Source organism: Stylophora pistillata, chromosome 7, assembly GCF_964205215.1.
Source record: "Stylophora pistillata chromosome 7, jaStyPist1.2, whole genome shotgun sequence".
Classification (NCBI taxonomy): domain Eukaryota; kingdom Metazoa; phylum Cnidaria; class Anthozoa; order Scleractinia; family Pocilloporidae; genus Stylophora; species Stylophora pistillata.
This window is the reverse complement of record NC_142525.1, coordinates 32,613,754-32,639,160: the sequence shown is the minus strand read 5'-3', so window position 1 is coordinate 32,639,160 and position 25,407 is coordinate 32,613,754. Positions and strand designations below refer to the sequence as shown.

The window sequence follows — 25,407 nt, the reverse complement described above, 5'->3', positions numbered from 1 at the left end:
AGGTATTTCTAATCCACCTTGAACAAGTGGAGATGGCTTATATTTTATCGCTGTGACCTCTCCTTTTATGACAGCTTCTCTCTGGAGTGCGTACCAAATATATCGGCTCAATTCTATTGGAATATGTCCGACCGTGGAAGGAAATATGGTTCCTGGCAATATTGTTTTCCCAGCAACTGCAAACCGGTCGTGTTTATTGTCTTTCTCTTGCTTGAACGTGAGCTGTTGCTTTAAAAATGATTTCCAGCTTGTGCGATACACGTGATAACCTCTTAAAGCAGTGTTGAATTTCAATGTGGGAACGGCTTCATCCGTACTTGTACCACTAATTATTTCACTGGCCTACTGAAATGAAGAACCGAGCTCTTTAGGCTTGTACAGCGATTACCTTTATCTTCAATGGTCAACAGTTTTCCGGTCTGAGGGAGAACACGTGAAGACTGGAATTTGTGAACCTGTGAGGACACATGCCGTTTTCGAGACGGAAAGCCACTAAAGTGCAAGATGTCATTTGATTGGTGGATTTCGATCCTTCGTGTTCAATTTTATATGAGCGGGGAAATCCCCAACTTAAGCGCAAATGCACCAGACATGTCAATCCTAATGTATTTCACAAGAGAGGGATCAAATACACAAGGCATTATTCTTCCTAGCAGTAAAGAATCTGGATTTTTTCATTCAGAATATGTCAGCATAGTCACAGAAGTGCAGTCTACGCCGCAAGACAAGAGAAAAAGAAAGATCTACCGCGAAGATGAGAAATTAAAATTGCCAAATATGCCAATAGCCATGAGACCGTAAACGCTATAAAACATTTTAGACAAGACTTCTCAAACCTGACTGCACTCTACGACCCTGGGTGGCGAAGTATCGACTTGAAGCGAAAAAGACGAGTTCGAGTGACTGTATTCAAATCTCTGAGAGAAGAGGGAGACCCTTACTGCTGCCTGATGAGCTTGACAGAAAGCTCCGAGCGTTCATTGTCAGCACAAGGACTGCAGGAGGGACTATCAACAAGCATGTTATTTATGGCATTTTGATGGGTCTCATTAAGAGTGGTCTTGGAAGATATGGTCAGTATTTAAATTTTGTGATGACCAACGGTTGGTTACAGTCCCTGCACCAGAGAATGAACTTGACTCGTAGGATTGTAACCACGTCAAGGCCTGCTATCACCAAAGCAACTTGGCTCGAAGTAAAGGCAACGTTTCTACATGATATAGTGTCCGCTATAGTTGAAGATGAAATTCCCGATGAACTTATTCTAAATGTTGACCAAACACCGTCTAAGTCCGTACCCACGGATAACGTCACGATGGCAGAGAAGAGTTCTAAGCATGTATCCAGAAATGGGAGTAATGACAAACGTGGAATTACTGTTACTTTGGCGGAAACGTTAAGTGGACAAATATTACTGGTAAGACAAGCCGTTCACTGCCGCATGTCGAATTTCCAGCCAGGTTCTGTTTGAGTTACAATGAAAAGCACTGGAGTAACGAAGCCGAAACAATGGCTCTGGTAAATAAAATAATTTACCCGTATGTCACTAAAGTCAAAGAAGAGTTAGGCCTCCCTGAAACTCAAAAGGCATTGCTAGTGTGGGATGCGTTCAAGGCACAAAGTACAGATAAAGTCTTGAGCGAGCTGGAAAGGCTAAACATAAACGTTGTCGCAGTACCAAAGAACATAGCTCATCTGTTGCAGCCTTTGGATCTAACAACAAACGGATCTGTCAAGAAGATGGAGAAGCGTGGTTTCAGTCACTATTTTACATCCACTATCACTGAAACATTGGAGAAAGACCCGCAAAGAGATGTCACCACAATCGAGGTGGACCTGAAGCTTTCAACACTGAAGCCAATCCACGCCAAGCTACTTATGAGTATATATGAATTCCTGCAAGGCGAAAAGGGGAGGAAAATCATCTTGAATGGATGGAAAGCTGCAGGAATAACAGAGGCAGTAGAAAGCGCCAGGAAGGGGCGCATTCCAACCCTGGATCCATTCATGCATTAGTATCTTATGTTTTCTGCCGGAAATAAAGAGCAAATTTTGTTGTTGGCCGTTGTCGTTTTCTAACGAAATGAGTGCGAAAAATATTAAATTCACGTCTTAATTATGCAACGTACCGCACGGAAATTCGCGTTAATTAAATGTATGTAAACATAACTTTTGGAAAATTCGCGTTAATTTTATGACGCGTAAATTTTGTTCGCGTTATTAACATGCTTCGTTATATTCCTATAATAAGGTAAAGCGAATCTTGTGTTCTGATTGGCTACCCGAGCATGCAAAATGGGTCCACCTGGCCTGCTTGGAATTTCGCCCGCTTTCGTCCTGCGCAAAAAAGAAAATTGCGAACTTGCTCAAAAGTTCGTAAATTTTGGACAGTGTCTACGATGGAGTCGCTAAAAGCGGTAGAAGGCGGTCAAAATAAAGAAAACATAAACGACTCGCGAGGTTTTATTGTGCTAAATAGATGGGTTTCTTTCCCGATAAATATTTCCCGATTCTTGATAAAACAAAATCTTTTTACCATACATTAAATCTGACCGAGCTTGCTCGGTCAGATGGCTGGATATTAGCCTCGTTCTTTTATTTTCCGTTTTTATGAAGCCCGAGTTCGTCTCGGTGTATGAAAACACAAAAAAACTAACCCGTCCAATACCCAGCCATCTTGACCTCACGCTTAGTCAAAAACGCATATACATTTGAGGCGAGGCATTTATTGCGAATGATGATGTGAGAGTCACAGATTTAAAACTTCAACACATGCGAGCGACTTAGCTAGAATAACAGTCATATAGGAGGGCCTCTTTGAGGTTAACAGTTAGTCGTAAAACACTGAGCCACAAATTTTGTCGCAAGGCGTAAAAATTGACAAATTTTAACCGTTGGTCGTAAAACAGTTGCTTCATGTTCCAAATTTTCACGTGTTTAGTAAAACTAGGATGATCCCTTTGTGTCGCTGATATCTATGAGGTTCAACTATGAGAGCGATCAAATCAAGACGATTGTGTTACCACCAGACTATCCTGTATTTCCCTCTACTGGTTTCCGTATTATCCTAGAGGCGCTGAACTAATTATATGAGTATTTGCGATCACCACCGTTCGTGGCATTCAAACTGCTTTCTTACCCGTTACATTTTGATTTTAAAACATGGCTTCGGGCCTGTTTAGTTACCGGGACTTTCGAGAAACGGGCCCCAGGTTCCTTCTTACTATTACTGCCAACCCTGCTGTTTGCAACCACTGATACTGCTGCTACCAAACTTGTCACTGCAACGGCTACAGTTCATATTTACCGCAGAATAACTAACCTAGTAGCTTAAATGTGTCGTAGTCGATACTCCACCCCTTCTTTCTTGCCAAAAGTCGCAGACAAAGCTCGGCGACACATGAAATGGTAAGAGAAGGATTTACTCTAACGGATCGTGGAATAATTGAACTATCGACGACATAAAGTCCATCAACCAGCTTATCTGTGTTACCTGTAAAATAATACACGACTCCATAATTATATTCTTTCAGTAAGCCATGACATGATGTTCATAAACTCACTGATTTTTTGTGCCTTGTAGCACCGCTTAACGCAAAGGCCATGTATCAAACCAGAAAGTTTGTCATTTACAAGTAATGCATTATTTCGATAGCAGAAACGATGACAACTTACGGATACCCATGTACATAATACCACAGCTGGTTGCATGCAGTAACTGATAAAAGCCCTCCACGATTTCTTGGAAGAAAAGAATCGTCATAAATAAAGATTTACCATGAATGATGGAAAAGAGCATTGATCATGTGACTGTACGAAAATGTTCCATTAAGCCATTGTGTCTCATTACTCATGCATGGCCATGCCTTTTTTAAGCCGTGTTAACTTTTTGCAAGTTTCAAGTTGCAAGTTTCACAAGTGCCGCATTTAACAAAACCGGTGTAAATTACGTATAAAGTGGATCAAAGTCGAACAACTCTACCTTCAAACACTTACCCAGCATGATTCACAACAGCTGTTCCACCAGATTCCTCCATAGGACAACCACCAAGAGGATGAACAGAGACCACACCCCGCCCGAATGTTTCCGACCAGATTGGATTCCTAACATACGTTCCACCCAGACCATGCACAACGCGTTCCAGCACTTGGTCAATGATCTCGAAGTTTCTCTCATATCCAGGTCTGTCCCATATTATATCAATGTCGTCGATTTTGTTGTCAAAAGAAATGACTCCAGATGCACTGTCATGACTCATGCAGAGAGGAGTAAGAGTATGGTCAATTCCTTTGCCCTGGATTAACTGCCGACAAAAGAAGAGATGTGATGCTTTGAAGTTATCTTAAATACGACAAAATCTAGACAAATTTTGATAGTTTCCAGTTTAATTATTCTGTATTCATCTAGTGTTGACCTTTTCCGATTTACTTTTCTCCCTGTCAATCAATAGATCAAATAGGAGCCTTTTTCAGGTGTTGTACACAGATTAGTGAGTGGCGAAAAACTATCAAAAGAAGAATATATGCGACAAGGTCTAGACACAAATTTTTAGTTTTTAGTCTAATTACTCTGTATATAGTGTTGACGTTTTCCGATTTACTCTTCTCCCTGTTAATGAATGCTTCAATAGGTCAAAGGATAACCATATTTAGATGCTAAACACAAATTAGAATTAGTTAGTAGAAAAAAAAATTACGTACGCTTTTTCCCCAATCCGGTATCGATTGTGTGAAAAAAAAGCCAAATGAAAGAAATTGATCATGTTTACTTGGGCAAAAATGGAAGAGGATACTCGTTTCCACGACAACCAACGAGAAATATAATCCCTACATTGAAACTGAAAGTAATGTTGGAGTAACTTCCTTAAGGAAAAAAAAGCGGAAGTCCTTTTTCGCACCAGAGACAAAATAGTTTAATGTTTTCTCTATAACCTAAATGTTACCTGAAATGTTTTCTCAAGCATTTCATTCGTGGGGTACTTATTCATCCCAATTACTTTTGCAGCGAAGCTAATAGCAACTGCGAAAATGTTAGCGGTTATAGACGGAAAAGTTCCATCCTCGACCACATGTTGTTTTCAAAATTACCCTTGTGCAGCGTTCTAAAGTCCATTATCGATGTAACCGCTTGTCCTGGGGGTTTGGAAGACGCTAATTCCTCAGTTCGTATTCCGAGAGAGTTTACTTCTTCATCGCCGTTATAACTAAATCCAACTGCATCCCCGTTGGTGGAAAACCGTTTTCCGAGCTCATCAGACACATTGAAGCCTCGTTCCTTGGAGCGCTAAAGAATTCTTGTAGACCCTAACGCCCCTGCGCCAAGATTAACGTTAGCTGCAGACACTTCACGGACATCGGATTTTTCATAGACATTTCTTTGATAACTGACAATCCAATCCGTGGAATTCTGAGACTTTGTGAGATACCACTTCTACCTACAAAATAATGTACAAATTCACCACATCATATGAAAGGGAGGAGCAATTGCTATCTATTTTGCGAAAATATTTCAATGAAATAAAGAAAGGTTTTTTTTATCTAGATTAAGGGATACCAGCTGTCACAGGCTAGCATAGTATGTTCTAAGAGTTAATACCTCAACAAATAACTCTGCTCCATGAGCCTTTGCATCCGGCAGGTAATTCAAATTCAGTGTGTTCTTTGCACCAACGTTGCAGTCTGCCATGCAATTCCCACATGCTGTGCACTTAGGCTGGGGGATGCCAACGTGATTGCGCTCCGTGTCCTCAAAATTTACATAGATTGGTGTCTTGTAAAACATCTTATCCAAGTCCTCGATGTCAAAATCACTGAGCCCTTCTTTCATGGGGTCAATTTTATCTAGTGTTGGGTAGTTATCAGGATATTGTGCAGGTTTTATCATATCAACAAAATGTTTTCGATCTACTTTCAACAGCTGCTCCAAGTCATCTCTGAGTGCTTGTGGCCATAATGGATCCTGAAACACACCAGACTCTGCATCCAGTCCCACACTGGCATTACTGAGAGATCTTCCACCAACACCCCACCCCTGAATGAGTGTTAGGTCATCAGTAACAATAAACTCGTACAAATCGTAAGCTATCTTGAACGTAGAAAGAAACCATAAATTTATCACAGAATTCTCTCGAAAGTGAGGTATGGAATTTCCCAAAGGATCTGAAATATATTAGCACTATGAACGGTGTAACCTGTGCCGCTGAAAGCTACTACGAGAAGCTGTTGAATGCCTTGGTAGGAAAATATTCTTAAAAAACCTTGTTTAATTTCTAGGGCTCAATCAAATATCAAGATCCTTTTCAGTGAGACACTCTCAATTCTCGTCGTATGAGAAGACTCAGTATGTCAAAAAAGTCTGAAAGAGCGGCTATTTTCCTGGATAACCGTTTGCATTTCACCACTTGTAAATCTAAACATTTCAGATGTTCTATCACTCTTAAATATTCATCAGTTTGGTGTTATTTGTTTCACAGCAAGGAGATGTTAGTTGTCATTTATGTGTACCATTGATTGTAATGCATACCAATTCTTCTTCCCTTGCCCCCAACATTTATCTGCGCAAGCTGCGTCGAGTCTCTTGATCTCTCGGGGAAGTCACCCGGTAACCACTCCTTGCCTCGTTCCAGTACGCATACCAACTGCCCTGCTCGTGCGCAGCGGCTTGCAGCGATGGAACCTCCATAACTGGAACCTAACACCACTACATCATACCGTTACTTGATCAAGGAGTGGGGAGAGGAGAGTTTGGGAAATGTCGGCTTATTTTCCACCTACATAGGTGGGATAGTAAACGGGTGGAAAAAGTGGTAAAAAAGGATAGATTATTTGTGTTATAATGATAATCTTAAATGACCACTCCCCTAATGAGGCTTTTCAGGGCTAATACAAACAAATTGAAAATAACATTGTGTGTAAAAATAGTGTTTAAAACTGCTAACTGACCGGTGGCAGACTACTTGGCTTTAAACAAATTAAAGCACAGCCTAAGAATTGAACTGGAGACAACCGAAAACAAGAAAAGAAAAATTGCAAGGGGATACTTGCATAAAATAAATCTTTCGGCGTTCTGATTCTACTTTATAATACGCTAAATTAATGACACGTGTGTAAAGCAGCTGCTTCTAGAAAATTCTTGAGATTGACAAGGTTCACATGAGTAGCTCGATCAATTGGGGTGTAAAATTTGTTGCACTGAATAGCTCGAGGTACATGCAGCTATGATAGAAAGACAAAAATTCCACAAAAAGCGTAAAATAAGAACGCTAAATGTTCGGAAAAGTCTCGCTCGCCGCTGTTGCTGCTCCTGCTACAGGTGCTGTAGTTGATGTTGTTGTTGTCTGACACTTGACGTTCCATTATACTCTGGTTACACTTTTATAGTTACGGTCCAGAGAATACGTTATGTCGATAAGACCTAAAAACTCTTTCGGATCAGTTTTCCAGACTAACTGGACAACAGGTCCCAGCTTTTGGAAACGCAAAGACGCTATCGATATCAAGGCCAATCTTTTTAGAAGACTCTTGTTGTTGGATTATGACTTTTCTCTTTGCAAAGCCAAATACCCTTTCAGTGGTATATTCATTGAACTTTCAATAATCCGAGTTCTGGATATTCAAAATTTTCCAAAATAACCTGCGATGGACTCATTCGATGTAACCTGCTGGCAGAGGCGTTTATTTGTTAACTTCCCCTACGGTCCACGTAAAAATAAAGTCCTCTGCGCTCGGCCTGTTAAATCTTCTTCGAGCATGCGCCTGGGAATTATCCAAGTTTGTGGATAATCTGACTTGCAAAACCGGTCAGAACCCGTTTTAAACACGCTTTTATGCGCACGCATCCTATTTAGCTATGTAGCAAGACCAAGTGTGAGCCCACAATCAGCCGAGTACTACCGGGAACTAATTTGTTTCTAAGCAACAGGCCGTGCATGCTCCAAGAAGATTTAACAGGCCGAGCGCAGAGGACTTTATTTTTACGTGGACCGTGGGGGATTGAAAAGAATGTTATGTAGATTGCACGGTTTCCATTGCAAAAGACTATTTACCCTATTATCTATTTTCCCTTTGTTTTTCATTCAGTTAATGGACGCGATTCGTTTTCCTCGAGGTTATCGAAAATAACGGTTAATTTACCTACCTGACGTTGCCCCCTCGAACATGTACTTCCCATGGCTGCTTAAGCTAAATATTCCGACCACTTGATAATTGTGTCATTCAAAGTTATATAAATTTAACAATAAATCTTTCTGATCTACACGTGTAAGCACCAACGGCACCTAACAGCCGTTTCAAATACGGTAGCCTAGGAGTGTTTAGCTAAGAGTGTATGAGTAATACAGACTTTGTTGTTTGGTGTACTTAAGTTGAGTTGGTTTGTGTGATGTTTGCCTTGTTGTTTTTCTAAATCAATGATAAAGCGTGGGGTGCTATAACCATTCGGGCGGTAGAACAATACATGAAAACCATAGAAACCAAAGAATGTTTTTCCCGTCCCTGTCAGCTCGTTTAGAACGCTCAAAGAACCACTTCAGCAGAGATAAATAAGCCAAACATGAGACAGAACAATTTGAAATTAAGAAGTAAGTATCCAAAAGCAATAACTTCGTTTCAAAAGCTTATTTTAAGTGGCTGTCAATACATGCAAATTCATAAATGCCGTGCAGGATCGGCAGTAATCGATATTTGCGACCGCAAACTTTCGTTACTTTGTATTTGAAAATTCTGCCGCTGTATAAATGAAGCTCGTCAGTGAACGAGCACCGAGTAACGTCTATTTATCATCATTATTTCCATTGTTACAGTAGTTTGGAAAAAAATTAACAGATGCGTGTCTTTCAACGCTGATCGCTTTCTATTTTTGTCATGCCTCTTCTTTTTATTTAAATATTTCCAAGCTTCCTTTGGGTGCCAGTTAGAATTCAAAATAACTGAAGCGAGAGGGCGCAAGCAAACTCCATAGCTATCCAAACACCCACGCTCCTTTTCTAATTTTTTGCAAATTAGGGACTTCCTAAGATTCGAGAAATTAATAACGAGTCAAAGTAATTCCATGCAAGTAAAATACTAACCGTTATACCAATAAAATCGTCCCTTATTTACAGCGTCACGGACTGTTCACCAGCTTGCTTCAATGCTATTAGTTAATACATAACTGTCACCTATATACAGGCTCACCCTTTAGCATATTCTTTTCGCGAACTCTCCGGTTTCCTTCTTTTTAACATGAAATTTTAGAAATAACCATAATGTACTTAAAAACCACGATGCTCATTTTTTGTCTTCTCTCTCTTACTTTAATCCTGTAGATAAAATTTACTTTTGAGACTAACCCACAAATCTTATGACTGAGGTATAACTTGACCTAGAGTCCAGAACCTCATGTTTTAGATAGGTTTATCCTAACTGATGAAGTGGTCACATCAAGGTCTTAAAAGGATTAAAGGAAGGATTCCGAACAAAAAGGGGATCAAACTTATACAAGGCCTACAACAGATAGAGTATGTGTGACTGTTCAGGTTTATCTGTACCTAAGAAAAAATAGAAAAATGAAAATATCCCAACCCCCTCAGCTTGAGAAAAATCGAACGGTATATCACTTATCAATAGCCGTCTTATTCCTAAAACATAACTACTACAGTAACTATTACTTATATTTTTTTCTAAATGCTAAACTGCATTGCTGAAGGAAACACGGCCCACTTCCACTGCTCTGCATCAAAAAGCACTAATTTTCCAAAGCGCAGTTTCATTTATGTCCATAATCCTGCCATCATGACCTGATCATAAGTTAGTAGGGAATTTAAGCAAACCACGACGGCGACGGCAACGCGAACGTGGAAAAACAATAGATCTAATTGGCAGAACAATAGCCCAGCACGTGCGTTTTAAAACTTTGTACATTTCTTACCCGTCCTTTGCAAAACAACAACGTGAAATCACCAAAATTTGCGTCGTCTGCGAACCGAAACCGCGGCGGCAAATTATTTTAATTTACATTTGGAACTTAACGCTACTTTTATGCGTTATGTTGAGTTCGAGATCTGGCGCCCCATGAGACGGTAAACACATGCAGCCATTTTTGAAATTCTAACTAAAAGTAGAAACTCATTTTTTTTAATCTACGTCTTCCGTGGCGTTGCCCTCGTGACTGCTTAAGTTCCCTAATAACTACACGATGCCGTCAGGGTCCAGCAAATCTCTTCTGACTTGAACGCATCCAGGGACAGATTTTCGTGGAGGTGTTATTCTTGCGTATGAAAACTGAAAAGAAAGAAGTAATTAAGAGAAGGATTAAGAGGTATTAGAACAAGTATATATATATGAGTACATGCGTATCACTTTGACGGGAGGCTCTTCCTCAACTGGTATAGATGCCATTTGTGTAGCGACAAGAAAGCAAAAAAAAAACCTTAAGTGAGGTGCCTTTAGGGCTAGTCAAAAAAATCAGGATTTTTAGGTATTTTTAGAGGTAAACAGAATTTTTAGAAATTTTGAGGATCTTTGCAACATTCAAGGATTTTTAGACGATAGTTTTTAAAAGAAATAGAGGTTTTGCACCGCAGCAATGTTGGATGGCAGGAACAATGAAAATATTTTGCATAAGAATGAAAATTTTCCCCATGGGTAAAATAATCTATTGTTCCTGCCATCCAACATGGCTGCTCTGCAATACCTCTATACAGTCGATGGCATTCAAACAAATTAACGTGGTTTTGAGCGGGCTACTTCCATACAAATACTGCCAGTCAGTGGTTTAGGCCATAGGCTGTGTTCCAAGCACGCCTTATAAGCATCACTGTAAGGCCTCAGTGCAAACTGTTTACTGTCGTTATTGTTTGTTTGAAAGAGAAATATATATGTAAGAAGACGGGGCTGATGAACCACTTACATTGGATAACAAATAAATGATCATCCTGAATCAGTTTGAAAACAATTTTTTAGATAACTCCGAATTTTTAGTATCAATTTCAATTTTTTTAGTGATAAAAATGAGAATTATCGACATTTGTGGAGAATTTCCAGATATATTTTTAAGGCTATTTTTCGGGATTTTTGTATCTAGACCTGGATCCTCGAAAGAGATGGATATTAAAATTTAAATAGGTGAGGCTGTCAAACTAGTTTTCACTTCCTTCACCATTTCGCAATTCCAATCGCAATTTTGGCGCATGTATTGGTGGGTTACAAGATACTCCGCTATTTATCAAATTTAGATGTTGTTTTCATATCCACCTCATGTGCATGGTCTATCCATGATCCTGTGTTGACGTAAATTGATTTCCCGATTCTGCTCTTGATGCTGTGGCCTCGCCATATATGGGTATGTCCAAAAACAACGACATCCTCACCACATTGACTCAAGAAGTCGTCATAGTTTCCAACAGCTCCCTTCAAGAGGCTGAATGTGTAACTAGAGCCAAACTGATGAGAGTAAAAAGAAAATGATTAGTCTCCTAACTAAATATTTAACAATTATTCGTCAAAGGCGCAGTGAATATCGTTGATTATTAAAAACTTTATCATTAAATAATGCAATTCAAGAATTTTTATTGGCTTAGCCATTATGGTATATTAGCTAATATACCATAATCTAATATCTGTATATTGTAACATCCGGTTTCTTCTTACAAAATAAAGTCGAGAAGATTTGTTTAATATCTTGGGGGCGTTTTTTTAATAAAACAATTATTCCATTCGCACTTGTTGGATATGAGATGATTATAGCCAACTCTGCGCCTCGTTGGCTATCTATCATCTCATATCCAACGCGCGCTCGTGGAATAATTGTTAAATAATCGCAAGACAGAGTCAAAGGGATTATTCAACAATGTTCACTAAGTCTCGACCAATGAGTGTGCGCGCATCTCTATAACACCCGAGAAATTATTTTAAAAAAAATATAAACAAATTGGTAAATAGAAATAATAATTAAATAAGACTGTCGTGGTTAACTTGAAAAAGAAAACAAATTCGTGTATAAATGAACTATTCAAATAATAATTTGAAAAGCTGCAGCTTTGCAGAATCGAGTAGTTATAACTTTGGGGCGCTTTACCGCTTTAAGGTTTCGATTCATAAGACGATCTTTTTCACTCCTCATCAGTCATCCCCCCATGAGTTGGACTCTGCACGAACCTTGTCAATTGCTCGTTTAAAATACCGGTATTTCAGAACGTTTTCCATCTTTATCCATTTTCCCTCTTGTAAAAGAATACATTCATTCTTGTTGACGTCTCGACCCACGCCCCGCTCAATCATCGTCTCGGTGAATCGCTTTTGCAAAGGACCTTTCGCCAGCATCTGAACAACAGCCGACCCCAATCGTCCATCTACCATTTGCATCAGCGCTTTTGTCACATCCCTGAGAACCTGTTGATCAGCGTGATAACAAGAATTTGTATTGATGAAAGTCAGCCAGAACTTAAACCGAGAAACAATACCTTTGGATACTGTATTTGTGATATTTGTGTAATTATCATAGAATAGTAATAATGAAAAAAAAAAAAAGAACGATGATTGCTGATACATGTACAATTTACTCTCCCACAAGTCCTAAATGTATCGCCTACAAGGCCGAAATTGGCCCCTGAGCGAGGAAAATGACAGGATATATCAAAGTGTACGTACATGAATACGAGTGACTTGAATTGGCTTGGCATGCTATCATCAAATAGTAGGTAACGATTACGATGTCACTTATTGAGCTAACCGCCTCCCGGTTAGCTCAATGGATAGAGCGCTGGACTGTTGTGCGGGAGGTCGAGGGTTCGAGCCCCGGCCGGACCAACAGTCAGGGTCTTAAAATGATTGAGAAGAATTTGCTACCTTTCTATGACATCAAGAAATGGTTAGATATTCTAGTCTTCTCGGATAGGGACGAATAAATGGAGGTCCCGTCTCCTGCAGGGTTGGGGTAGGAGACGTTAATTTCCCACACACGAGATTACTGTGTAATGGTTGTCCTCCCCTGCGGTGGGATGGGTGAGTTAATAGAGGGCCACAGGATTATCAGTTTAACTACTGTCACGTGCTACCCTCTTGAAATAAAAGTCTCTCTCTCTTATTGACTATGCAAAATAACTATAGGATATTTGGCTTATAATTTCCATTTCCAACCTGCTTCAATAACTTCCCAACAATATATATTCAAGTATTAATATGCGCCTTCTTCACCAAAAGGAAAATATATAGCGAGTGCTACAAATATACTTACCTCTTCAGTCTCAGTCATAACTGTTTTTGCAGTAGCCACTGCCCTCGAGACATAATATCCGACGGGTCTTCCTCCAAGAGGATCATTCGGTTCAGTTAAGGCATAAGTGTTAAAAAGGTCCCAGTCATGACCGTGAGCGAATCGTATCCTATATTGCTGCCCATCATCACTATTGATTACGTAGATGAGCGTTCCTTCGATAAATTCAACCTTGTTTCCCATCAGCTCTTCCACTGCGCCAGCAGTAATCTCATGGTCATGATTGCCTCTAACGTAGAAAACCTTGACGCCATCTTCCTCAGCCATTTTCCGCACGATGCTGAAGAAAAGGCTGCAAGTTTCGTTCTTTTTCCAATTTGCGATTTTCTCCTGGAGTGTTGGCGGTGTAAGAGTTATTGGGTCCAGCCACATCTCAATAACGTCACCGAGAAGGATTAAGGTATGAATTGAAACCTGCGATAGAGAGTAAATTTGCATACATAGACAACGACAACAATATGGTGCACTTTACTTATCCCGCACCTAACCTACAGTCACAATTTAATTGTTTTAGTGTTTCAGTTATTTACAAAAATAGAGATCGTGAATTAATGACTTTTGGTCGCGGATGGTGCTATAAGATTCCCCTGAATGAGGATAAGAATGCGCCTTTGGTATTCAGCTCACAAGATATCCTAATCACGGCCTTGAAACTGGATTTTGAATTGTCCATGATTTTCTCTCAACTATTCTCGTCGTAATTATTATTAACGGTAATTTTAATCATAAAACTGGCAAATTCAGACTATTTCACCATGCAAAAGATGAAGAAACAGATTCAAAGACAGAATTTAAAAATGCCAGATTTTCAGACAGATAATACTCTATTCTGTCATTACCTCAGCCACACTGCCCAACTTTTTAAGAAAAGTGCTGAGTCTTTCGTGCATGTTCTTACTCCAGTAACTATCAAGATGTAGATCACTCATTGATACGATTATGTTCTTCGCTGGATCGCTTGGGTTTTGCATCTCTCGAACCTCCACCTTTTCAATGTCTGTTCCCTTTGGTGGATGATAGCTGAAATTAAATAAGGAATATTTAGATAAAGATTAAAAGAGGTTTTTGTTTATGAGATGTAATGTAAGTTTTATTATATTATGGAGATGAAATAGAACCTGGGGCTGGGCTAGGCGAGACAAAGAAAAAATCATTACTTTTGTTAAAAAGTTATTATTTTCCTGTTACGAAAGTTTGTTGGGAATAAAAATGCATTGCTCCTTCCCACTCTTTGGCAATAATTTGTGAGTCACCATATACATAATTACCTCGGCTCATTCTTTACCCGACTCTTTCTGGTCGACTTGGAAGGCCACATCTGCAAAGATTGTAAAGGTGTTATTTGATCCATCGAGTCCCAGATACTTTTCACCTCAACTGGATTCATCACGTCACTGGCTGCAGCAGGATAAGGGAGTTCCTCGTCGTCCGATGCATCATCATTTAAGTAACACTCCTCCATTTCTGCTGGTAGGGTGGGGATTATCATTGGATCAGCCTTTGGGCCGTCAGTTTGACCTTGATGGTGAAATGTTGAATAGGTATATTGCAATTTTAAGAAATCTCCTACAGAGATGACTTCCCTAGCAGATCTCATCTCCAAAATGCATTTCCAGTACATCTTGACGAATATAAGGATCATTTCACTTCACACCTTAGGTTACTACGTAAGCTTTCAAGAGCAAAGGTTTATTATTTTTACCAATAGCTGAGAATAAAATGTCACTTAGCCCCCAAAGGCATATCATGTTACTATGAAACGTTACTTTTTACTCATATTTTACCAATTCTTCTCTTAGTTTGTACATTTATCTTTTTTTTTATTGCCTATCCCAGGTTTCATCTGTTATGTCCTTTTTGATTTTCCTTTTCTACTTCTTTGTTGTGTTTTATTTCGTATTAATAGTAATGGTTTTTAATTTATTTTGAACCCATGCATTCAAGGAGTTACTCTAATCTAAAACTTACAAACTTTAGACTTTAAAGAAGACACTGCTTTTTTAACTCCATCAAATGCAATCTCATCAAGAGGTGTGTTATCCTGAGCATGCGTATCTAGAGCCTTGAGTATGGAAGGGTAAACATCGTGGACTGCAGCCTTGCCAATAATGCAATCCAGATGGCCATAGCCGGGGATCTGGATCCAAGTATATTCTTGTGCGGGGTGGGCCTCTTTAACAAGGTTGAATGTTCTGTGGGTGCTTTCAGGCAGATAACAACTGTTTTTCTCTCCTGTAGGAATTAAAGTTAAAACAACAAATGCATTACAGCAAGGACTTTGTCTCGATTGCTCCCATCAAAACTGCACCACTCTCTTTTCTCAGGCTAGTGCTACCGTTAAAAGCAACAAAAGCAGCAGCTGGCTAACACACAACGAAAAAAACTTACCAACAATAAAGCATACGGGTATGTTGAGCCTCTGTATATGCTGGTTGTAAGTTTTCGAACGAGCGCGATCTTTTTTTTCCAGATCTGGTAAATAGATGTCTTCACCTGTCGCAGATACCAACTTTTGCTGCCTCATCGTTAGGGTGAGCTGCTTGGCTACCTTTGTGGTCAAATGACCAAACAACTCATGCAAATAGTCGTGCGTGAGGGGATTCAAATTTTCGTGTTCCCACTGAAGACCATAGATAAACGTGGCCCTGCGGAATATAAAGATGGTGATTACTGATTTTAGAATCAAACTAGTTGGAACAAACCAATTCCGAAAAAAGTTGCATTTAAGCAGTTTCACGAACACAGCCGGTATATTGAAGAAGACATGGCTAGAAAAGGAAAAAATAATTATATAGTCGCTACTTAGATAGTGGTTGTTGCTCTTTAAGATGATTTTATCTTTGTTCTTTGGCGTTGCTGTTGTTATTGTCTTTTTTCTAGTTCTTTCTGTCTTACTGTTGCTACGTTTTTGTCTTTCAGTTCAGTCGGGACATGAACGAATCCAAGCATCAATCTCTCTCCCTCACCTGTGACACACAGGATTATCACACAACTCGTCGTATGGGAGCAATGCTTTATTGACACCTTCCGTGAACTTGTTAAAGAGTCTTTCACTCAAGGACACGAAATCGTCAGTATCCACTGTGATTCCATCCACACCAAGAGCTTCTATTGTGCCCGGGATGTAAATTCCGGCCTTCAGTTTATTGGCTTGGGTTGGAATTGGGTTTGCAGCCACCTGACTACTGATCAAGCTTCTGATTTTCCCCTCCAGAGCCCCAGTCAGGAGGGAGGCAAAACACACCAGCGATCCGCCACAGTGAGCTACGACTTGAACTGTTGTCTGTAAATAACATACATTAGCACGTAACAGACTAGTGGATAACACTTTTGGCGGCTTTTATCAGTCAGCTACAAGTTAAGTAGGTGAATTTCAAGTGCTTTTAATCTTCAAATATGCCAAATTGGAGAGCTCTTCGATCTATTTCTGTTCACAATTTTTTCTCCGTCAGTTTTCCGCGAGCGTCTGGTTAACGTGGTTCATAAAGACTTAGAAGCAAAAACTGGTCTTCTTTCTAAGAAAAAACTTCCTGAATTCTTTTTACTTAACAGTTAAATCATATTTCTATTTTCATTCTTTTTTTTTCTTGTGTTTGTTTTCTTAATTCTTAAATTAATTTTGATTGTTTGTTTCTGATCAATTTTTTTCATCAGAATACCTGCTTGGTGATTTCGAGAACTTTATCAATAGCGGCTGGGAAATCGTATGCAGCGCAGTCATCTAAAGTGTAATCCTCGTAAACTGTCCATTCCAGATCACAGGACGTCCGCCAGTCAACAAGCCAAACATCATACCTAGTAAGACATTAAGTAAGGGTGTTTAAGTCTTTTGGCTTAATACACTTCAAGTTGATTGCCTGACATATTCACCTACCGTAAATCCTCTAATAAGCCCCCCCCGGGAGGGGCTTATTTATTCAGGTACTTTAGGGGGTAGCTTACTAGAGGGGGCTTACTAGAGGGGGCTTACTAGAGGGAGCTTACTAGAGGGGGCTTACTAGAGGGGGCTTATTAATTTAGAACTCAATAAAGAACTCAATTTTTATGATCTCTCTCAATGGACCTTGTTTAGTCACGTTATATCTTTAGCATCGCTCTGTAGTTTATCTATACCGTATTCTATTGGTGCCAACATGACTGAACATCAATCAATCAATCACCATAATCAATTTTAAATGACAAACTTAAATTACAGTATTTGAATGAATTTATCGTACTTACTGACATGGAGCGTTATTTTGAATTTCTATTTTTTGAGGGGGGGGAATGGGGGGAACTTAATAGAAGGGGGTTATAAATTTCTTCCTTTAGAGAGGGGGGCCTTATTAGAGGGGGGGGCTTGTTAGAGGATTTGCGGTATGTAAAAACAATTAAGTATTAATTATTATCCGATAAGCCTGACTTTTAAGGAGGAAAGAGAAAAAAGAGAAGCAACAAAATAGTCACTATGTATAAAATATAATAGTACTTTTGCTAAAACATAGTACCTGTGCGCCACAAGAAATTCCACGAAATTTGTTTCAATTGTATCCAGGCGGAAAATTCCGCTGTTCATTCCCACTCCGTGGAACAGAACCACTGGTCCCTTTTTTCCTCCTTGGAATCGAGTCAAGCGTAGTTCATACTGAGAAAAAATCAAATTAAACGGGTGAAACAAAGGAAAACAAAAATCTGAGACGTAATGATAAAGAACAATAATGTGGATCTGACTGAGCACGATCTTCTTCTTTTCTGCGAAACCGCATCTCCCCACCTTCTGAAAACTCAAGCAGTCAGGGAGTCATTGCAAAAAGAAGTATGTAGGCCAAAAGTCCACTACCGTATCATTTTCGTGAACGACAGTTGGGAAGGAAACAAAAACAAAGAAAAACAAACAAGAACATATCAAAAACAAAAGCGAAAAAATGCAACTTTATGTGGAATTAATGAAACTTGAATCGAAATATGTTTAATACTTGCTTTGAGAGAATGTTACATTATTAAATTGGAGTTAAGCTGGTCCTTACTTTATCTTTGGTGATGCACTTGAAAACCTCCGGCAGTTTCCCATTCAGTCGTAAAGGCCTTTTCAATCTTGGAGGAGCATGAAGATCAAAATGGCGTTTCTTTGCCGTAACAGGGCTATAAATTTCCCAAAGACCTCCAAGAAAGAAGGCGTACAGATTTGCAGTCCACTTCAGCCGTTCATACCTGCTGGTGGTATTTGTAATCTCGATATTGGACAGCTGTCTCAGGAAATTGGGCAATGTAACAAAAAGCTTCCCGTATCCTACTGGTTTCCCGGAGAAAGCTTTTCCCTGGTAAACTGTCACGAACAAAACGGTGGTATCCTTAAGTCCTGTTTCACCAAATGAGTCGCTCTTCACGTACTTGATCCCATGAAAGGAAAATATTTTGCCTCGAAATCCTGTGAGGATCATTTTGTACAAAAGCTCTTTTGTGTCGATGTGTTCGGTACTCTGATTCAAAAGTTGAAAATGGCCTGCAAGAATATGAATGATACTTAGAGTTGGTGTATATTGCTTGAACTTTGCATGATAACCTCGTAAACAGACCAAAAAATCTAAATAAATGTGACGGACTCTTTAATTAAGGGCTCAACTGGCCACATCGGCCTGTGGCCTTCGTTCATTCGTTAATCCACACATTTATTTATCCCGCTTTCTGTCATTGATTCGTTTTCTCATGCAGTTAGTCATTTCTTTAATCATTAATTCACTTGTCTACCCATTTATTCTGTTTGTTTTCTCATTTATTTTTTATTTACTATTTCATCAACAAAACAGACTTTTCATTTTAATAATGTTTTCTTGAGGTGTAGCAATACCTTCATTGATTGTCATGGGCGTGTTTGACAGCAGTGCGCAGGTCAGAGTTCCAGTCATTTTGGCGGAGTGAACGGGGTCATATTTAAGCATGTGCTCCACGTCGCTACTCTGCACAGTCACGGTGAACTCACAATGTACCCCTTCCGTCTTGTTTTTCTGTGCGAGCCTAAACGTCCCCACCATTTTTTCAGTAAAACGAATACCAGGCTTTCCTTTATCGGAGGCAAAGCGCCCTGAAAGCAAGATATTGACCTCACCATAAAAGGAACTAGCCATTATGCCTTAAAACATTTTTTTTTCTGATATTTTGATGGACATTTGAAAGCACTGCAGCCACGGAACCGTTAAAGTTGCTGTTAATCGTAAACAGTACGTGGCTGCACTATACTTCTACAGTTTTTAGCTTTGATTCACTAACGTTAATGCTCACTGCTAACATTTTTGTCGTTGGGGTTAAAACTATTGGTACACCTAGCTGGTCATGCTCACTACTTCTGCTCAATCACTTCTTCTGTTACTCATATATATGTTTTTACGAGTAGGCTAGAACGCAACTAGATATCTCACCGAGAGGCTTGAAGGAGTCGTAGTCTATTTTCCATTCTTCTTTTTCCACCAAAAGTCGCATACAGCGTTCGGCGAGGCATGAAATGGTAAGTGTAGGATTAACGCCTACCGATCGAGGAATTATGGATCCATCGACGACATAGAGTCCTTCCAACAACTCATCCGTGTTACCTGTAAAGAAATAGATTTACCTTCTCTGTGAAAGTCGTGAACAAAATAAATGTAATACGCGACACAAACAATCCATCTTTGTCCCACAGTATAATAATGGAAGGAATACGACAATCCTCGTCAAAACCATAATTATCATATGAATAAAGGCTGATAGTTTCGAAAGAAACTGTTTGGGGCTGCGTCGGTGGGAGTAACGAAATAATTATCATAATTTTGCTTTATTCTCCACACATCCAAACATCCAATTACTCCTACACTAGTTTGTAACGAAATAACTGAAGTTGTGTCGAACGACTTTCTAGGTGAAGCGTATCGACTTTCGATGATGTATCGAGTCAAGTTAGTTTTGGTTTTAACAAATGAGTGGATAAAGTAACTTGGCCACCGTTAAAGAGTTTCAAAGCTGACATTTCGAGCGTTAGCTCTTCGTCAGTCGCACTGACCAATTTATTTTATCAACTTAGTTGATATAAAACCACAATTACTTCGTTACTCCTACCGACGCTCCACCACAGTTTCTTTAGAAACTGACCCCCTTTAATTCATTCATAACTCGAATCGACTCCAGTTTTTATCGAAACGGCTTTGTATCGAAATGACCGAAAACTGATAGAGACAGACGTACCGTCAAACACTTGCCCGGCATGATTCACAACACCTGTTCTGCCAGAGTCACCCATAGGACAGCCACCTAATGGATGTACCGAGACGACACTTTTTCCCAATGTTTCTGACCAAACTGGATTCCTCACATACGTCCCACCAAGACCATGCACTATTTTTTGCAATGTTTGGTCAATCGTCTTGAAGTTGCTCTCATAGCCAACTCTGTCCCATGTTATATTAATGTCGTCGATTTTATTGTCGAAAGAAATTACTCCAGATGCACTGTCGTGACTCATGCAGAGAAGAGAAAGGGTGTTGTTGATTCCTTTACCCTGAAGTTCCTGACGAATAATGACAAAAATTGATTGCTTGCAGTAGTCCCATGTTTAAAAGATCTAGGCGATATCTTTTAAAAAATTTGCTCGCGATTTAAACAAAGAGAAATATCTTTTTATCCAGGGCACTATGATTTCTATTCCATGATGATAACATTCCAATGGTTTTTGTTTGTCATCTACATGTCATACCGTCAATTACGCACTCAATCATTCACCGTCATTGCTATAGCGGCTATTGGCGAGGTTCCTTTTGGCGTAGCTCCGGGAATACCGCTGAAAACGACTGATTAGAATAGCAGAGATTCAAGATTTAACGACTGCACACCCATGAAGAAACTATGGAATAGAGAACTCATCAGTATAATGTCCATCGGATCCAGATTTTTGGAACATCGTCTCTTTTTGAGAGCCTCAATAATTCTACCTCTCTTTCATTCGACATGGGCTTTGGAATTTTTTAGCGGCTCTCATGGGTCATACGAAATAATTACAAGTTCAGTGAATGTTGTACTTATTGACTGCTGGTTCCTACGTATATATCCATTACCTGAAATGCTTTCTCGAGCCATTCATTTGAAGGGAACTTATCTTCTCCTGTCACCTTTGCGGCAAAGCTAACACCAAATGCATACAACTCAGAAAGACTTGACGCCGGTGTGCCGTCCTCGATGATAATGTTCTTTTCAAAATTATCGTTATTTACTTTTCGGAAGTCCATTGCTGAGACAATGGTCGGCCCCGGGGGTTGGACCGACGCCATTTGGCGAGTCTCAACCCCAAGGGAATTTGCCTCTCTGTCTCCGTTATAACTGAATCCGACCGCGTCTCCATTAGTAGAGAACCGTTTCCCAATTTCATCAGACACGTCTAGACCACGTTCCTTTGAGCGCTGAAGAATCTTGGTCGAACCTAAAGCTCCAGCACCGAGAATTACGTAGGTTGCACGAACAAACTGTTCGTTGAGATCGAAACTTCCAGGAACCTGCCTCTTGTAACTGACAATCCAATCCGTGGAATTATGGGACTTAAGAATAGATACCACCTCTACCTGCAAACGAAAGATGAAATGTATGAACTTAATTTGAGAGAACGCAATACCCAAATATTTATGCCTTACCCTTATGTCTCCTATTTTTATTCACACCTTTTCTATTTACTTCAGAATATCTGGAGTGTAAAGAATATATTTGATTTCAAACAATATTCTTCACGACATACAAATCATGGGACCAACAAGCTAAGATACTATAGACACAAGATAAAAAAAAAATTTTCTGTAAATCATTCTCATTAGTTACAAGCATCTACACAAGGTAAGTAAAGGCGAGATATCATCTTGTTTAAATGACAATGATGAATTTATTGATATCCTTTTATGAACTTTTAATTACCTCCACAAATATCTCAGCTCCATGAGCCTTTGCATCAGGCAGGTAATTAAAATTCAATGTGTTCTTAGCTCCCACATTGCAGCCTGCACAACAGTTCCCACACGCTGTGCATTTAGGTTGGGGGATGCCAACGTGATTCAATGGCATGTCCTTGAACGTGACGTAAAGAGGAGTCTTGTAAAGCACCTTATCTAGGTCCTCGATATCAAACTTGCTCAATCCATCCTTCATTCGGTCAAGTTTGTGAAGGGGTGGGTAATTGTCTGGATATGGCGTTGGTTTTATCATATCAACAAAGTGCTGCCGATCGATTCTCAGCAGTTGATCCACGTCGTCTCTTAGCTCTTTTGGCCATACTGGGTCCTGAAACACACCAGGCTCTGCGTCCAGTCCCACATTGGCATTCACTAGAGATCCCCCACCCAGACCGCACCCTTGGACCACTGTCAGGTCATCAGTGATAATTAGTTCATATAAATCAGAAGGCTGACCTAGAAGTAAGTTGATATCAGTATTTATTTAATTTTTTTTTAATTTACATGGAGGATACGTGCACGAAAGTAGCATCTGTTGGTAAGAGCTTTTTTTTGCACTGGATATGTGAAACATTATCAGTAATAACGCAAATATACAAAGGAGATGTACAAAGGAACACTCTTTACATTAAACTGGGTATACACCGAACCTTTAAGTTACAGCTATTCTTCTGGACAGTTCGCAAATTGAAATACAAAAACAACAACAACATTAACACCTCAGGCTGATTGTGAGTCATACCTAGTTTTCTTCCCTTGCCACCAAAATTGATTTGCGCATGCTCCGATGCTTTTTTGAAAGTCTCTGGGAAATCACCTGGTAACCACTCCTTGCCTCGTTCCAGAACGCATACGGACTGATCTGCTCGTGCACAGCGGCTTGCAGCGATGGATGCTCCATAGCCAGAGCCTATCACCACTACATCATACCGTGACTTGATTAAGGAGTGGGGAGAGGAGATCCTGTGAAATATTGGTTTATTTTTAACCTGAATTGTAAGAGAAAAGAAATTAAAATAAAAAAGTAGACGTAAAGCATTCCTTCGTGCCCGCTACTGAGTCAAAACAAGCTTATAGCCGAAGGAAAACGCTACCTAATACTCTCATTTGATAAATCTCATTTAACATCATGATAAGCAAAGTTGTGTTTAAGACGCATTAGAAGGCCACCGTTATAATACAGCTGCAATTTCAAGCTCACACTCATCAAAACTTTTCTCAAGGACATTTAAACGTACACTAAGAGGGTCTCGATATGGTTAAATGTCAGCCGTAAAATGGCAAAAAAATTGCTGTCAGGCGTGAGAATTGACAAATTTTAACTGTTAGCAAGAGATTATAATTTAAAACTGCTGTAGGTCATAAGAAAGTTAATTTAAAAAAAAAAAAACATTTTTGTCACCCTGCAACGGAAAAGAATTAACAATTACTGAGACCCTCCAATAAACCCAGAGACAAGGGCTCTAAAATTTCAGCTTCGTTTCGCGCATCCATAATGCTTTTGCTTCATATTCTTGTTAGTTTCTGTCAAGGGGAAGAATTAAAATCGTAGGAAAGGAGGGATTAGATGGCGAGGAGCTGGCTAACTTTCCCACCGCCTACTCGCTCGAAAATTAAACAAAACTGATTGTGACTCGGTAAACTCGTCAGTTCGAGAGGTGATTTTGTTCACTGAAATCTATAGGCATCTGGATTTCTGAAAAAAATTGCATGGTATCTTTGTAGTCTGGGGAATGGCGTCATTTCTCGAGTTTTTTTCAATTGAGTTAGGTAAGCGTCAGACGAGAAAAAGAACTGAAAAGCGCTTCCTCTGAGCTGGTCGTTAAGTATAACTCGGCGACTCTTGCTGCTATCGGACTCGGCTTTTTTCAAAATTCTTTATTTTCGTCATTTGTTATGATCATGATTTTTATAACGATTTCATATAAAAAGGCTGCTTTTACTTGAAGCAGATGATGGAGAAATTTCATATTTCCCTGTTCAACGATTGATTTAGTCTGCTGTCTGTCTTTTCTTCTTCTTCCTTTTTTTTTCTTGTTGTTTTTTTTTAACACCTCAGCATGTGGTCCTATCGACTTTCTTACAATATGCAAATTTACTGATTGACTAGTAGTGCTCCGAAAATGCGAGAAAGGTTTGCCAAACTTTATTTTTATCGTATTTCCATCTATTTTTCCATCGATAGGAGTGCGCTTCCTTTTTTTTAAAGCACAGGGCTACCTGTTTATATTAAGGACTATACTTTCTTTCTCTCTTCAAATGGTTACGCCAATAGAAATGGTTGTACTTACATGACCTCTTTTGAGCGGTTTTGAAGTTCCACTTCCCATTACTACTGCTTGAGTGAGCCGAGGTCCCTTTTAGTCTGTGATTTTAATTAAGTGAATACACGAGTTAAGCAGCAATTATATCATTGACGTCCTTATAACATTCGAGATATCAAGTCTTGACTGGCAACTGATCGAAGGCACAAACAAACAACATGCTTCACATCTGTGCCCACAGAAGAACAATCGCGTGATATAGGCCTTGTTCGTTGCTTCAAGCCATTGTCAAATGTTGGCCACTAATGGTGGTAGAACACAGAGGAACCATAGTAACATAATATTGTTGGTATAAACCCATGCCTTCTTTTTGCAGACAACATTCACGAGAAGCGTTATTAATTAATGACTGATGGGCTATTTATAATCAGAATCAGTGTTTGAAAAATCTAGAATCTCGCGCTCAGACTACTTGTGTAAACGCTAAGTGGTAAACAAGACAGATCGTCGAGAAAATTATGTCTGCGTTGAGAGTAATGTTTAGGTTTGTAGAACTATCTGTAACAACTCTTTACTTTTTTATTTTAAAACTTAGTATCTCGTCTTTGCTTTTATTCCACCTACTTTAGGTGCCTGATTATGTAAATCAATTTTAAGATATGCGAGATAAATAAAATATGAACTCTGCGACTACAAAGTATCATTATATTTTCACTGTATTGGTTACTTTGAATGTTCGAGAACAGGAAAGAAACTTTTGAAGCAAGAGAAGAACAGTGTATCTTCCCTCAACACTAAATTCACTTATTTCATTTCATTTCTTTTGTCTTTTGTATGGGTTTTGCGAAGTAGAAAAAAGACAGCTACGTTAAGAGCTTATATATCTATAGAGTTCTCTTTTTTCTTGTCCTTTTTGTTTTTTGTTTTTTCGGTTTCGTTTTGTTTTGTTTCG

General features: G+C 39.4%; 1 protein-coding gene across 1 annotated transcript; it reads right to left on the bottom strand.

Annotated features, from left to right (window-relative positions):
* Nucleotides 1-8,601: 8,601 nt before the first annotated feature.
* Nucleotides 8,602-24,728, bottom strand: LOC111335634 (uncharacterized). Its single transcript, XM_022941615.2, has 19 exons — nucleotides 24,483-24,728; nucleotides 22,934-23,180; nucleotides 22,157-22,647; nucleotides 21,313-21,813; nucleotides 20,447-20,768; nucleotides 19,648-19,818; nucleotides 19,080-19,313; nucleotides 18,259-18,734; nucleotides 17,740-17,876; nucleotides 16,912-17,047; nucleotides 16,219-16,535; nucleotides 15,641-15,897; nucleotides 15,221-15,484; nucleotides 14,521-14,770; nucleotides 14,092-14,272; nucleotides 13,214-13,666; nucleotides 12,136-12,369; nucleotides 11,233-11,421; nucleotides 8,602-10,260 (listed from the first exon to the last, which is right to left on the bottom strand). Exons 1-19 carry the CDS (start codon nucleotides 24,519-24,521, stop codon nucleotides 10,168-10,170), a joined length of 4,992 nt encoding a protein of 1,663 aa, XP_022797350.2. The 5' UTR covers nucleotides 24,522-24,728; the 3' UTR covers nucleotides 8,602-10,167.
* Between the last annotated feature and the right edge of the window lie 679 nt (nucleotides 24,729-25,407).

Excerpts from the sequence above, each read along its gene's own strand:
- LOC111335634 (XM_022941615.2), bottom strand. The coding sequence starts at position 24,521 with ATGGGAAGTGGAACTTCAAAACCGCTCAAAAGAGGTCAT. Across the intron at positions 23,181-24,482 it reads AACCGCTCAAAAGAGGTCAT|GTTAAAAATAAACCAATATT; the intron begins GTAAGTACAACC and ends CTTACAATTCAG. Across the intron at positions 11,422-12,135 it reads TTAAACGAGCAATTGACAAG|TTTGGCTCTAGTTACACATT; the intron begins GTTCGTGCAGAG and ends TACTCTCATCAG.